This window comes from Strix uralensis, chromosome 5 (genome assembly GCF_047716275.1).
Source record: "Strix uralensis isolate ZFMK-TIS-50842 chromosome 5, bStrUra1, whole genome shotgun sequence".
NCBI lineage: Eukaryota > Metazoa > Chordata > Aves > Strigiformes > Strigidae > Strix > Strix uralensis.
In genome coordinates, this window is record NC_133976.1 from 6,914,014 (window position 1) to 6,930,787 (window position 16,774).

General features: G+C 39.5%; 1 protein-coding gene across 5 annotated transcripts in view; it reads right to left on the reverse strand.

Moving 5' to 3' along the window:
• The window catches only part of USP6NL (USP6 N-terminal like), a 133,054-nt gene that overhangs the window by 63,783 nt on the left and 52,497 nt on the right, over positions 1-16,774 (reverse strand). For 4 of the 5 annotated variants that reach the window (XM_074869751.1, XM_074869748.1, XM_074869750.1 and 1 more), the window contains 2 exons: positions 9,034-9,107; positions 6,544-6,626 (listed from right to left, as the gene is read on the reverse strand). In XM_074869751.1, the coding sequence (XP_074725852.1) occupies positions 6,544-6,626; positions 9,034-9,107 (157 nt within the window). Of the gene's footprint in view, positions 1-6,543; positions 6,627-9,033; positions 9,108-16,383; positions 16,511-16,774 lie in introns of those variants that run through there. The other variant, XM_074869747.1, reaches the window with a different exon arrangement.

Consider the following 16,774-nt stretch of genomic DNA (forward strand, 5'->3'; position numbering starts at 1 on the left):
AAGTTTAGGCTGTTTTGCAAACTTCAATCAGCCAATGCTCTTGTGACCATTCAACCTTAACATTATATGGGGCAGGGAGGAAGGGAAGGAATAAAGCTATTTTGTCCTTGCAGCTAACTGGAGAGTTCCACAAAAAATAAACACAAGAATACATTCACAAAAATATATCTTTAAGCATGTACTTCAGTGATCTTCAGTTAAAGCTTAAATTCTTATTTATTTACAAAACATTCACAGTCATTAGGATTTGTTGTTTTCTCTTGTTGCTTTAAGATCTTTAATTTTTTAACTATAAAAATCATTCATATAATTGACACTTCTATATAGACAAATTAATACAGATATTATTATTTAAACTAGGCTTTTAAAACATTCCTAGGAATGGTAGGGAACTTGCCACCACTCAAGGAATAACATATTAATTCTAGTAGCTTTTTTAGCTATCCCAAAGCAGTAACAAATCAACTAAAGAATTCAAGGAGGGGGAAGGGGGAAATCCCAGGTCCCAAGGCATTACTGGAATGCCTGCTATGAGCTTCAAGACACTCAGAAATGCCTTTAGGTTTTTTCCCCTGAAGTTATTCCCTTATCAATGATTGCCGCTAGAAAAACTGCAAATAGAAGTATCTACAATGTAAAGTTTCTATGAAAGAACAGGCCACAGTGAGAAGATTAAGAACATTTACTTTAAAATTTAGCCAGGCTCCAAGATAAGACAGAAAGGAACGGCTTTTTTTTTTTTTTTTTTTTGGGGGGGGGGGGGGTGAAGGGTGTTTGGTTTTCTGGGGTAGGGGGTTTATTTTTCTGTTCTACTTGTTTGTTAGGGTTTTTTTTAATTGCAACATTCTGGTGCTTTTTTCTGTGTATGTATTCTGAGCATGAAATGAGAACTTCTGATTAAATCTGGAGAAAAAAAAAATTAGGTAGTCTGACAAAATGTTGACCAAAAAGACATAACATATCAAAGAAGAGGGGAAAAAAAAGAAAAAGCCCACCAAACAAAAATCTTATTTTTTATGAATACCAAACACATTCCATCTTTTGCATTGCCAAAACCAACTGAAACAGTTTTTGTTATGACTATCTGTTAAGAGATCTGAGGCATTTCTCCCATTCCTAAAATACTTGATTGAAAAAGCCACATACTATAGACTAAGGCTTAATATACTATAGACTAAGGATGAGCACTGAGGTGGTCCCCTGAGATGGTCTGCTAAGACTTCTGTCAAGTACAGGTATAGAACAAAGTATCCATGAGGTACAGTTTCAAGCACCCATTTTCTAGAAAAGAGTATTTGATCTTATCACACTGGTAGACTGTGCATACAAACACTGGTGCTAGACTTCCTGAAGGAAAAATGTTTCTTTTAAAAATGAACGGTGTTTTTCACATCAGCCCTACTGTTCAGCATTCCCACACTGTAACGTGAAATCAGGAGTCCAGCAGGATTTTTATTGGAAAATGAATTGTATTGAATAAAGACTATGCCTGAAGTTTTTTGGGTACAGATGTTGCTGTCTTTTTTTAAAAAACATATTTTTAGGATTACAGGTAACCACAGAGCACCTGTAAGAAATACACTGGTCTGTTCTCTCAAGACTCTTGTGGTCATGACTAAGATGACTTCCCTGACATGGTCTTCTCCTAGACAAAAATAAGTCTCCTAGACTTATTATATACATGAAGAGTAAAGTTTTAATAGGCACTACTCCATGTATACCAGGTGGCATTGAGGAAGACCAACAGTACTTGACGGAAACAAGTCTATATTACTTAAAATGAACAATGCTAATGAAATTAATACTGTATGAAATGTTATTGAGATGAACCAATGCTACTTCACCATTCTTGTATTGATTTGCAAACTGAGATTAACTAACAGGATTGGAAATACGGCACTGGAAAAAATGAACAGCTATCAACTGGGTCCAGGTGGCACACAAGCAGCATAATCTCAGCTATGAGAAGGCACATCAGCATCCAAAGCATAGCGCTCTCAGAACTGCTCTGTGTCCTCCGAGTCAATTGAGACCTCTAGACTCTGACATGGTCTTGCATTCCTTGGAAAACAGTGCACTGAAAGCATCTCTCTCCAAATACATCCTCAACCTTACAGAAGGAAGCAAACACAGAGTCGAGTTGTACAACAGAATCTAGTAACTGGGGTCACGTTCACAGTGTTCTGGTATCAACACGTCCAGAAAACATTAGCTCCCTTGGCCAGCATCTCAGTTTGTGCCTGTGCCTTCTTTGTGCCTGTGCCTTCTCTGTGCCTGTGAGTTTCCAGTGCTGGACTCCATACCCAGGGTGACAGTTCTTAACCACCACATGTACTGGGCAGAACTGGCAAGGTTTCAGTAGCCAGGGACTGCAGGGGTGACCTGTGTGGGAGGGGGCCATGACCTGCCCTGTGTCAGTCATGGCTGCTCCAGCCAGCTCTGAAACTGCTATGACCAAGCCATCATGTGCCAAAACTTCAGTCAGTTGGAGGAACGCATGATGCCTTACTAAAAACATATTTTTAAAAGCATGGGAGATGCTAGAGGCAGGAGAAATGGAGGAGATGTGGGGAGAAGAAGAAGAGACAAGTGGAAGGAGATGTTACTGGGGGCATGGCTGGAGATGCGCTCTCAGAAGGAGGCACCCCATGCCGGGGTTGGGGGAGACATCTCCAAGGGGACTGCAGCCCATGGGAGACCCACGCTGGGGCAGCAGAAAATGGATAAGACACAAGGAGCAGTAGACGAAAACAAGTAAGAAACCAGGAGCAGCAGAAAGCAGCTATTACATGAAGGACCTCAACCCCCTGCACTGCCTGTTGCCTCACCAAAGCAACTGGGATGAGCCAAGGGTAACCCACAGCAAAACACAGGGGAAATTAGTCCTGGAGGCAAAGGGAAGAGAGGTGTTTCCCCTAAGTGTCTGTTAAAGTTTTATGTTTTGGAGTTCCCCTCCCCATATCCAAATCAGTAATCAGAATGTTGTGTTATTTGGCAATAAAATAAATTACATAAAAAATTCCCCAAGTTGAGGGGATGCCTGCAACACTATATGGCTTAAGTAAACCATGACAACGACCACTTCCTGACAGCCTCGCACAACAGTAATTGGTAAGGCCACGTTTTCTACGTTTTAGCCTTTAATGAGATTTTAATTCTTTCTGGTTCATGCATGACACTCATATACAATTTATGAGCTACTCTACTGAAAGCATACCTGTTACAATTTAGTCAGTCCCACTGACAAAACTCCTCATAGGTGCATTTTGTTTTGTACAATCTGGTCTTAAACATCTCAAGAGACAGACCCCTTCAGCTCAAAATAACACACACACCCCCCCCCCGGGGTTATTTTGCAGCTTAGTGTGTTTGCTGGAAACCTTCTTCTCATTAAACTTCCCTTTGTTCATTTTAAACAAGTCTCATTATTATAATGCTTTGGTACTTCTCACTGAACTTACTTTCTTGTTCCCAAAATTCATTAGGTATTAACTCAGCTTTTTTATTTTTTGTTTAAAATAGCTGGTTTAATAACCTGTCCACAGCAATTTCCTTTGAATATCCAAAGTCAACTAGAATTTCCATATTCATTTGCAGAATTGCAAAATTAAAAAAAAAAAAAAAAAGTACTACAGCAAATAGATTAAATCGTGTTCTTAAGGCAGCAGCTACTAAAAATTTAAGACAGTGCTAGGTAAAGATGGTCCTAACTACGGCATCAATAAATACTAAAACAACAATTAAAATCGACCAAAGCTGCCAGATATTTCAACTGTGGGTCTTAAATGAAGGTTAGCCTTAAGGTGAGATATTTCACCTGAAGGGAAATGTCATACATGTTTTCAGTCACTAGCGATTTCCACACCATTACATAAAAAGGCACCTTCCCTCTGCTACTCAGTATATTCATGGAAAAAAACAGTTTTACTCATTTCTAATGGTGTGGAAGAAAGACAATAGAAGTGTAATTGTCTTCAGGTTCCCCAAGTTTACTAATTCCTAGTTTGATACACAAATAAGGACAGTGGGACACCAGAAGAATCATTGATCTAGACCAAAATTTCTCATTAAAAGTCTCTAGACTTTACTTCTCAGTGGCAAGTTACACAGGCGGCTTGAGTGCTTCATCTCATCAAACTTAGCTTTTCTGCTCTACCAGCAATCAACTGAACTTTGAATGCACCTTCACAGAGCCAAGGAAAGCTGCAGACAGGACATAGCCAAGAAGAAACAGAAGTTTATAAACTACTGATAGTAATCAAGGCCTATTGTACTTGAGAAAACAAGCCTTAATTTTCCATCAGGTTTCCCACATCCAGCAGCCTTCTGACACAAATGACATTTTTCAGCTACTTCATATTTTAAGATGTCAAGCTAAACAAGATTACAAATCATTGCAGATCTCAATTAGAGTACAGTAAGTTTGATACTATCCCCAGATTTTCAGTTTTCAGAGTGCATCAGCCTGTTTGTTAATTTACACTATGAACATCTGACAGAGAATGTCCAGGGAATTATGGCTCTCATGGATAATAACCATCTGAGGCTTTTGGTACATACTGCTTAATTTTTAATTCTCATAGGAACAGGAGTTTCTTTCAGAAACGGTAGATTGCACAAGCTCGGTATCGCAGTTATTCATCAACCCAGACCACAGTTAAAATCTATAGTACAATATGAATTGTCTTTTCAGAGACAGACAGTTGATATGCTTATCCTAATTATATTTCTCCTATTATGAGAGATTTTATTTTTCAGGAAAATAAAAACATCATTTGCAATAAATTTGCTTTTAAAGAATCATGAAGCAGCCTTGATAGCACTCTTAGGTGAAATATGCCTTATAACAAGACATCAATTAGCATACAAGCAGCAAATACTGCACAATTAGTGAAGAGACAAGAGTATCTACAAACACTGTTAATTTGTGCTGTCTTCATGTTTTATAAATCTTTCAGATTTCATTCCTTTAAGTTGACTATATAGAGAATGAGTTCTGTACTGGTGACAAAGACATTACCAGAGAGAAAGTATGGTCTAATGAGTAAGGTCCACCTACCCTGCCACATCTCAAGCATGACAGCAGTGTGATGTAAGGGTGCCCACAGCAGCTTTAAGTTACAGTTACAGCAGCACGGAAACTGGCACACGGTGATTTGCCAGGCTGTACCTCCATAACTGCATCCCAAATATACTACGGCACTGGAGCCATGAAATGCAAGACTCCTGAAAACTGACTTCAGCAGCAACTGTAGCAGACACAAATTACCTTCCATGTCTAATACATATAAAGGGAAATACTACAAGTAACAGGAGAAGTTCAGGAGTTCATGAGGATACTAAAATCAAGAATCCACTCTCAAATCTAAAGGTGTGGGATTCAATTCCCATTGAAGCCAGTGGTGGACTTAGCACAAGAAACATTCTGACATTCATTCTCCACTAAGAATGCCTGCAACTGCAGCCACAATTCCAGACACATAGTGTTTCAGCTGTGGTTTACCAACACAAAGACCTCTCTGTGTAAAATAGAGCTGTTTGCGGGTCATACACCAAATTAACTCACCCTGATGAAGCAAAGGCAGTCTACAGGTGAAAATGACTCTTTTAACTGACATCTTATAAAAACAATGACATTACAAAGGGAGGGAAAATCCCACCAAAACCAAAACACACACACACCTCCCAATACTATAAAAGTACATAGTCATTACTACATTTTTCCACTCATCACTGATTTTTCTGGATTTTAACTGCATTTCATGTATTCAAACATAAATGCCAAACACCAAGAATGGCAGAGAGTCTTGACTGGATATTATCAAAAGTAGCAAGGCAGCTTGTGTTCAGTTTCTGCAAGCTGGATACTTACATTTGCCAACCACAAAAGTCCTAGTACAATTTAATACCCTCATCTTTTATTTGCCAAAAAGACAGAGATTATTTGTTACAAAGGAGGTAAAGGAGGTACCTACATGGTAACTGGATCTGGATTCTGGTATTTGCTGACTTGGCTTTAAGAGGCAACATTAGGTTCCAAATCAACAGAGATTTCAGTAAGGTTACTAAATACATAAAGTTAAATGACACTTATCTTTGAAAGATTGGGATACACAGTTGTTCATGTGCAACCATTAAGTAACCTTAAATGTGTTGGGTTTTTTTTTTAAAGATCAAAAAAATTTTTAAAAATCCTTCCAAGAACTTCAAGTTTGTTCATATATAACACAGTTACTTAAAATCAAAATTTATCTGCAATTAAATTCGGCTTGAAATATCTTTTTATAGACTAATCAATCTTCATTTCCAAATAAAATATTCAAAAACATTTCACTCCCCATGCAGGATCAAGTTACAGAACTAAAAAACAAGATAGAAATGGAATTGAAAAGCAGTGAAAGATTACCCAAAACTTACACAGCAGTTTCCAGATCTATTAAAAGACATAATAATACTTTCACCAAATAGCCAATAAAGTAAAAAGCATAAATAGTAATAGTATCAAACTCTTAATCTTATTTTCTTTTCAAGCTTGCTACTTACTGTAGAAACCCAAATCTATCCGTGACTTTGTAAAGACGATAGTCAGCATCTTCCCACGGTTCAATCTGCGCACCCTCCCGTCCCTAAAAGGAAAGGGAAAAAAAAGAGCCCAATTAAGTTTTATGACACAATAACCTAAAACACAAAAGACAGGATTCAACCACTCAAAGCATAATCTTTGGGACACACTGGTAGTAGGGTAGAGGAGGGGGAGGAGAACACAAGGAAAAGGACAGTAGCACACCTCTCCCAGCCCCAAAAACCAGTATTTTCATCAAAGGAAATCTCTTTCAGTCACTGCTATACCAGAATAAATTTCAACCACAGACTCATTATAATCTCACACCTGTCATTAACCTCCACAATAGTCCACCAAGGCCCCCACAGAGTGCCTTCTACTCATTTTATTTCCATAGTCCATCTTTCCTGAACCATCACCTGACAAGAGCACATACTACAGACAGCCTTGAGATAACATCCATGCTGACTTCCAGCAGCTGTCAAACAGAACGCAGCACCAAGTTTTCCTTCAATGAAACATTCATTCATGTTCCTGTCTTCTACTCCAATTGCCAATTTTACAAAGACTTGCAGAAATTGCAGCTATGTATTCTGCCGGTACGTGCTACGCACAGGTAACTGAGTATGAAGAGAAGCCACGGCTCAGAACATGGGATGTATTGAGTTTAAGTGGCAAGGTTTTGGTAGTGGGAGAGCAACAGGGGTGGCTTCAGTGAGAAGCTCCTAGAAGTTTCCCCCACATCTGGCAGAGCCAATGCCAGCCGGCTCCAAGATGGACCCACTGCTGGCCAAGGCCGAGCCCATCAACAACCACCATAGCGCCTCTGGGATAACATGTTTAAGAAGGGGAAAAAGTTACTGTGCAACAGCAACTGCAGCTGGAGAGAGGAGTGAGAATACGTGAGAGAAACAACCCTGCAGACACCAGGGTCAGTGAAGCAGGAGGGGCAGGAGGTGCTCCAGGTGCCAGAGCAGAGATTCCCCTGCAGCCCGTGGTGCAGCCCATGGTGAGGCAGCTGTGCCCTGCACCCAGGGAGGGTAACGGGGGAGCAGATCTCCACCTGCAGCCCGGGGAGGACCCCACACTGGAGCAGACTCCTGGCAGGACCTGTGGCCCCGTGGATAGAGGAGCCCACTCTGGAGCAGGTCTTCTGGCAGGACTTGTGACCCCGTGGGGGACCCACGCTGGAGCAGTCTGTTGCTGAAGGGCTGCACCCCGTGGGAGGGACCCACGCTGGAGCAGTTCGTGAAAAGCTGCAGCCTCTGGGAAGGACTCATGTTGGAGAATTTCATGGAGGACTGTCTGCTGTGGGAGGGACCCCACGCTGGGGCAGAGGAAGAGTGTGAGGAGTCCTCCCCCTGAAGTGGAAGAAGTGGCAGGCACGTGTGATGAAGTGACCACAGCCCCCATTCCCTGTCCCCCTGCACCATCTGGGGTGGGGGGTGGAGGTAGAGAAAACTGGGAATGAAGTTGAGCCCAGGAAGAAGGGAGGGGTCAGGGGAAGGTGTTTTTTAAGATTTCGGTTTTATTTTCTCATTATTCTACTCTGATTTTGACTGGTACTAAATTAAACTAATTTCCCCAAGTTGAGTCTGTTTTGCCAGTGACAGTAATTGCTGGGGATCTTCCCTGTCCTTATGTTGACACATGAGCCTCTCATTATATTTTCTCCCCCCTGTTCTGCAGAGGAGAAGTTGATAGAGTGACTTTGGTTGGCACGTGGTGCCCAGCCAGGGTGAACCCACCACACACATGCATGTTTTTCTTACTAAAAAAAAAAAAAACCACCACCACAGCCATTCACTTAAGAGCACACCGTGCAAACCACCACTAAGTCTAGCATGTAAAACGTTTCATGAACGCCACAAACAAGTCTATTGCTCTGTACTCCAGTGACACTTATAAAGTATGTAAGTGTTACAAGAATATGTGAATATGATGTAGGCATTCTAGGCATTCTCTGTGCCAGGCTTTTACTTGACAAGTGGTTTAAGAAAAAAAAGGGTATGACTAGGGTATTTCTTCAATTCCTCACATCCATCTACCAAACAATGCAGTTCACTCATCTTTTAAGTTATCTTAATGATGATTTAAATGTTTCTATTACCATAACCAAAAATTAAGTAAATAGACAGTAAAATAAAGAGTCCTTCTGATCTCATAGATATACTGAGCATCCTCAAACACCCGAGTTTCATTAACTCTAATACATTACCGTACCTTAAAATAGCCCCAAAGCAACTTGCCATGCACCTGAAAAATGAGTTGATTGAGTCATTATCCAGAATATCCCCTGTGGAGGGAGAATTTAATTCACCCAGAAGCCAGTGTATCATGAAACCATCAGATTAGTACTACACAGTGTACTTGAAAAAAAGCTGGTGGGAACCATGATTCATTTTTTTAAACAGACGTATTACTAAGATTAATTATAAAATGTCTTTTAAATTATTATCAAGCTCACTTACTCTGTCATACTTGGCAACTATCTCGGCTCGTTCTTGGGCAAGTTTGATAGCAGCATCCTGCTCAGCATCTGCACCTGTAGAGAATTAAAATAGCACTGTTCAGATTCTCTCCCTTGTGAACAAAGAACTGCAGCTAAATACTTGGAAAATAAACTTCAGAGAGACTACTTGGATGGAAAAATGCCAAAACAATTGTATCAAAGCAAAATATGACCTTGGTGCATGTCTTGAATACTGTTCAGAGTAAAATACAATTATTGGATGGTATCCTAACTGCTGAGTTTAGAATGTTCCCGATTTTCCACTAAAGCAGATATTAAAGGTAAAAAAATAATACTCCACAACCCACTAACTGAAAGAGTAAAGAAGGTAGTAAAAGCTACTAGTTGCCAATTACACAAATATTCATAGAGCCAAAGAAAGTCGAAACATACACTAGTGGTTTAAAACAAAAGTGTGAATTATTTACAAGATTTGTAGATAGGGATTAGAAATACTGCATGACTTCATCTGAGAAACTGCCTAAGACTTATTTCTCAGAACACATGGAAGGACATCGTTATAGCATCAGAATTGCAACATGGGCAACCCAGAGTTGGAATAAGCATAAGGGTATGACAACTGGAAGGTTGACTGGCAAGAAAAAACGGATGGATAAGCTTTGGACATCAGTACACTGCAGATGCAGCAGAGTTTACTACAGCAGTGGAGTTAAGAAAGTTTAGATAAATCTGGTTTGATCGAGAGAAGGTGAAGCAGGCTGCGTGTGTAATTGAATTAGGTTCCTTGGCATTGTTCCCTTAGCAGAAACCATCTCTAGAACATGGACAGGAATGTAAAGAGGGCACCAAAAAAGGAAAAGTAAGAAAGATGCTACTTTGAATATTCAACAACATGATGCACTTCAATATCCCAAATGTGATTAAGATTTCAAACCAATGAGGCAAATCAGTTTTAATCAATGATAAGTCTGTGAAAGATTTGAGATTCATTTGTTTCGATTATTAAAAAGCAATAAACTCTAGATAATGCTTTAAGAAGGTTTGAAATAGTTTTTAAGCACACTGTTATAAAAATAACTCCAGGCACGTGTTTTTTCTTCACTGTTTAGATCACGGCAACATAATGAACTCCAGGAATTGTACATTATCAACCATCTGGGCCACGAAATAGAACAACAGATCAGATATTACAGTTTTCTATCATATGATATTAATACATCTATTTGTTCAAACCCAGTATTTCTTTAATAAGATTTACCTACACATTTCTCAGATATTTAAACAAGAAGTTATGCCAAGGAGGACTTCTAAGCCATCTGTTAGAGATTTGGCATGATCTCTGCATGTTTTCTCTTGAAGTTTCTTTAGGGGAATGCAGAGAGAACCTCAGTGTTCCCCATCACAGACACAAGCACCAGCATTCAGGCAACAGCGATGCTTGTCCCAGACTTTCCCTAATAGAAAGTCTGACTGCTTCTTTAAAGCTTTCACTTGTGATCTCCAGAAGTTACACTTTGTTATCCTCATTCTGGCCCTCTTCTGCTTGTCACCATCATTCGCCAATCATATTACACCCATTTATTAGCAAGGACAATGAGCGCTGCCATTTTTTCCAGTGTGCACCAGAACCAACACACACGTTTACACAATTATTTGAGGGGAAAAAAAAATTAGGAATTACATTTGCTATATTTAAAAATTATCTCTGCCACAACACTGATAAATAATTTCTTCCCTTTAAGGTGAAAGGTGAGTAGACTCATTTCATATTGCTCAGCATTTGGCACTGTCCAAGAAGTGTGCTGTTCCTCCTGCTCCTTCAGGTGCTGGATGCACCTTTATCCCTAAGCTTAGAGGACTGCAAGACAGAAAGTTTGGTTTTAGGTTTGTTTTTCTCCAAAGCAGTTTTGTAGCGATTGCAGGACTCTGTGACCCCAGCTACCTGTATGAATGCTGACCAAGATACAACTTTTAGACAGCAACCGCAGGCCCTTCTGGAACCCCTCCCCAACACTGTCACCACACAAGACTGAATTCCATGCTACTCTGAGTGCATTCAAGCACTATATATTCTCCAACACAATTATAACAATCTGGGTTTTATCCTTTACTAGTTGACGTACTATGCCTACTAAACTGACAACATCCACTAAAGCTACCAAATCCACACTGACAGAAAGTAGTAGATGAAGCCAGTATTACTTTCAAAGCGAGAAGCTAAAGGAACCATAATCAAAATGAAATTGCATTTTCTTTTGTAAGACACAAAGAGATCTGTGCTTACAGTAAGTCTTTACAGAAGGCCAATTATGGGGTTTTAAAAAGTAAACTTTATGCTTGCTTAGAAAACTGACATTCATTCAGAGAATTCAAGTATTGAGCAATCCTAATCTTCACTTCTCCAATGGACAGATGCAGGGGAAAAGCTTACTTGTTTTAAGTGCAACTGCTGCTGGGCTTCAAGCAATCGCAAAAAAAATCCTATCACTATTTTCCCGGTTAGAGAGAGATTAGATTTGATTTGAGGAAGAGTGTGGCTATATAATAAGTAGTCAATATTAGTAGTAGTCGATACATTCAAGTAGTAGGTAGTCGATACATTTTTTATTAACAGAATTAAAAAATAGATTACTACTGGTATTTTAAAATGTGCTTGAAAGGACATGCACAGCTTTTCAAACAACACAGATGAAGTAAGTGGACAAAGTTGAAACAAAGTTTAAACCTTTGCTTAAACGAATGCAAAACTGTATTTGCACCAGAAACTGAGTCCTGATTTATTCTGAAAACGTGGCCTTGGCTTACCTTGCTTTCCTCTGCATAAGTAACATGTGAATCAAAGTTTGGCATGTTCTATGCCTCATGACAATTCAATTACATTTAGTGTGGAAATTAACATATTCATTGCCTTTAAAGTAATCCTCTTCACTTTCTGCCAGAATCATCTTAACCTAGCTGCACTGAGATAGTTTAATATTACGTTAATCCATTCACAGTGAAACTCAGAAAACAGCTTGAGACAGGGACAAGAGGTTATATTTTGGGAGATAAGCATAAAATATGATTTCTCCAATGAGAGGAATTATTTAAATATCTCCAAGTTAGAAATTACACAATGATTCCTGATAAAGTAAAAGCTAAATACAAGAACAAGAAAAATTCTTCATGAAATATCTTCCTAGGTACAAAAATACATCACTACAAAATTAAAGACAAATAACTAGTATTCTAAAGTCTTATCAGTTTTATTCAGTAAGTCTTATCTCACTGAAAGCAGTTAAATATGTGAAACAAGTATGATCAAATTTTCTAATTAAAAGTTAGCATTACAGATGGATCAACACCACGTTACAGAGGAAACAATGCAATCTCAGATGAGGCTGACATTAACATACATATAGTCAGTTAAATAGTACAGACAACTGATTTTGATTAAACACTTGAGGAAATATATTATCAATGACCTGGTGATAAAATCTGCCAATGATGGCATGCTAAACAGTGCATTTAAGTCCCCCCTCAAACTGATCAGGCTCACAAGGTACAACAAGCATGCTTAAAACTTTACCAAGCAGCAGCATCATGCAGCTAGCTTTTGAAAAAGGTAAATCATAAAAAGAAAGGCCAGGAAAAAAAAAATCTTCTGAACAGTTAGCTTGATACACATAACACTCCCCAGCAGAGAATATTTTTCTCTCAGCACTCTGTCACACTAATGTGTCAGCAAATGAAACAGAAAAATCCCAATCTATGATGACATGAAAAAGGACTGACATAACAGTCAGATTACTTTTCTGCTACACTTGGAAATCAGATTATCTTACTTGTGAGTCCTGAGGCGACTAGTAACCTGCTGGATTTAAACTTTCAAAAGGATATTTAAGGATGGGACTACAATTGGTCTCATTTTGCAGCTCCCTGATTTTAAACTGCCGAAGTCAGGCCTGCTAAATTAGACACCCAAGGGCTGCTATCAGCCCTACAAAATGAGAGGAAAGCATTGCCTAGGATCAGTACAAGCTTTCTTCCTTTGTCACTCTAATAAGAGTCTCTCCTTACCTCATCATTTATCACCAATTATCGAAGACTTGAAAGAGACACAATTTCTTCAGGAACAGAAGTGGTGAGAAATGTAAGTGGCACAGGCAAAAAATTAAACTAGTCCTACACAAGGACACAATCCTAATTAGTCTCCGGTACTTATTTTCTGAGAGAGGAAATAAGTGATCTGGAGATGCCAGCATTTCTTAGTAGCAACAAATTTACATATAAATTTTAGATGTTACCCTGCTAGGTGTGCATCATAATCACACCAAAAATATTTAATCGCACTGAAAATTTTTAAAGTTGGAAGTTTTTTAAAATTTCAAAACCCCTGTCCAGTTCAGTCAATCGATCTAAAAATTTAAAAACTTCACATTAAATTACAATAAATTCCTAAAACTCAAAACAAACAGGCTTCTTACACAAACTTAAAAACTAAATGGAAACTCCCAGTTCCTACTAAGCACCTGCAATTCTACGTATCTTGCAGCTTGCGAAGAATATTGGGGAGAATAGATTACTTTTCCAGAATTCTCAATTCTTCCAATACGAAGGATGAAAGGCAAGTGCAGTAAATTTAGGTGAAGAAGAACTAATAATATCAATAGACATAATGCAAACAAAAATTATGCAATGTTCTGCTCTATAATGAATGCAAAACTAACTGGAAAGGACCAGCTGCTGTAAGTGACATTTAACAGCAAAACAACAGATCCAAGTAAAAACAAACACTGTTAAAGAGAAAATAAGGATATGCCCTACAAATAGATGTAGAAATGAAATTCTGACTATTAGTAAAAATTTTCTCAAGGACAGACATTTTTGCAAGAAACCAGGTACTGATACAGAGCTAGTTTGACAGATCTGATCCAACTAAAAAAGAAATAATCCTGCCTCACTCTTGCCTTCGTGCCATCCTCCCCCTTCTGTTTCACAGGGAAGAACAGTAGCTGTAGATGTAGGCACCTACAGACACTTTCGATCCACCCACCTAAAATACATTTTTTTAAGGGGGTGTGGGAAAAGACAAATAGAGGAAAAAGTAAAATTGGCAAGAATGTATTTTTGTATTGATTTAAATTAGCAAGCTAAACACTGAGGATCCTTCTTGCAGCCCCAGCAGTAACTCAGTTTTCCAAAATAAAGGCAGGGGAACTGGTAGCACTATCCCTTGTGTTTCCAGCGGCCAAGGAGCAGCAGAACAGCCTGTGACAGCCCGGCAGCACCTCAGATGCTCCTGGATGGGGTGACTAACACCAACAGCCCCTAGTTACACATGGTTTTCATCACACAGCCTGACAGAACTGAGCTGTTGCTGAGTAAGGAATTGCCAGAAGACAGTAAAACTCTGGGTGTTCCCAAAAGAAAAAAAGCTTCTGCTCTTCAAGGTTTACTGAGTACCTGTAGTTTGAACTCTGCCTAATCCTCCATGGCTTCTAATCCTGTTCAGCTACAGAACTGCAAAACAGTAAGGCACAGCATTTTAAAAAGTGCTTTTTGTCTCCAATCCACTGCACGTGCATCTCTAGGCCATGCAAAAGTAGTCATAAGACTTATGGGAATGATCTTTGGGGTGACTCAAACTCATCAGTGATATTCTCCCTGAAAGAGCCTAAAAATGGCTAGTTAGATACAGCACCTCACCTGGAAAAGGTAAAAACAGGCGAGCGCTAGCTCCCTCATCAAGGTAACATAAAATAAGTACCACCAAGAGCCTCAGCATGTTCTTTACGCATATCAAAGGAGTGTGTAGGTACAGGGTACATGATAGTGCTTATGCATTATCAGCAGCATAATAAATAGCCTCTTACAGATGTGCCATAAATTTAAGTAGAATCATAGAATTATTTAGGTCAGAAAAGACCTTCAAGATCATCAAGACAAACCACAAACCTAACACTGCCATTTTCACCACTTAAACCATGTCCCCATGTGCTACATCTACACATCTATTAAATACCTCCAGGGGCGGTGACTCAACCACTTCCCTGGGCAGCCTGTTCCAATGCTTGACAACCCTTTCAGTGAGGACATTTTTCCCAATAACCAATCTAAACCTCCCCTGGCGCACCTTCAGGCCGTTTCCTCTCATCACTTGTTACCTGGGGAATGAGATCAACCCCCCACCTCACTACAACCTCCTTTCAGGTAGTTGTAGAGAGCAATAAGGTCTCCCCTGAGCTTCCTTTTCTCCAGGCTAAACAACCCCAGTTCCCTCAGCCGCTCCTCATAACACTTGTGCTCCAGACCCTTCACCAGCTTTGTTGCTCTTCGCTGGACACATTCCAGCACCTCAATGTCTTTCTTGTAGTGAGGGGCCCAAAACTGAACCCAGTAATCGAGGTGCGGCCTCACCAGTGCTGAGTACAAAGGGACAATCCCTTCCCTAGTCCTGCTGGCCACACTATTTCTGATACAAGCCAGGATGCCATTGGCCTTCTTGGCCACCTGGGCACACTGCTGGCTCACATTCAGCTGGCTGTTGACCATAAGTAATGCCTCTTTCCATGTGGCTGAGGATCAGTATACTAATAGCATCCTCTGTAATCTTATCCCAAATTCTGAAAAGGAGATTTCTCCCTTTTTTGTTCTTTGACCCATCATCACTGCTTCCTCAACTGCACAGTTGTCTAAAAACCCCAAAAGACTTGGAACATGCTAATGTTTTCCATTACTTCACTCCAATTCTTGCTTGTTTGCACATTACACATTCCACTGCACAAAGAGCTGCACTTGCACAAATTCCTGTCTGCAGGCACTACCACCAGCTGCTACGCATCTACACATTCAAAGCACATATCAGAGCAATAAACAAAACATTTTGTAAGTCTCTGGTCATATCAGAAAGTCCCTTTAATACCCAGGCTGTTTATTTTCCTTCCAAACCATTCCCACAAACAATGAAATAAAAGCCATGATGCACACTTCATAGTATTTTGTTGTGCGTAGACGACGTTCCAAAGGAAAAATCTTAGTAAATACCTGCACACAGATACTAAACCTGCTCTGAAGAAAAAAAGATTAAGCATCATTTATTATACTTTATTTTTCTCTTCATGCAGAAAAGAAGCTTTTAACATAAAGTGAAATAGTTAGAAATGCAATCCCTTTTACATAGCAACACTTTCTTGGGAAAACAGTATTTCCAGAAGTTAACTGAGCTAGATTTCTTCCACCATTAAACATAATTATCTACCTCAATAGTTTATAGTATTTAAAACTCAGAGTTACCGCTAATCTGAAATAAGTAAAACAGCACATGATATAAACAAAGACCAGTACATAAAACAAAACGACATTTTACCAATCTTTAGATTGCGATTTTCTGCCCAGTCCTTGTAAAGCTCTGTTTTAGTCTTCATGAAGTAAATCTGTTCGTTTCTAGACCATATTCTAAATCAGTTTATCAAAAATGAATGGGGGAAAGTTCTCCTCCTCCACTTGCAGCATTTGCTCCACAAAACCGAGCCACTTGACACGTGCTCCTTCTTTTTCATGACATGGCCCCTCTACAGTTACACGAGCTGCACATATTCAAACAAAGATGCTGTTTGTTAATAAGAAGTGTCATGCAGGCACCATGCTAGTGTTCTCCACTGCAGCCCACAGCCCTGCGTTCCAGCTAATAATAAACAAGAGGATTTGAACAAACAGCCTCAGAGGACACGGTTCCTGTAACACATCACTGTTACGCT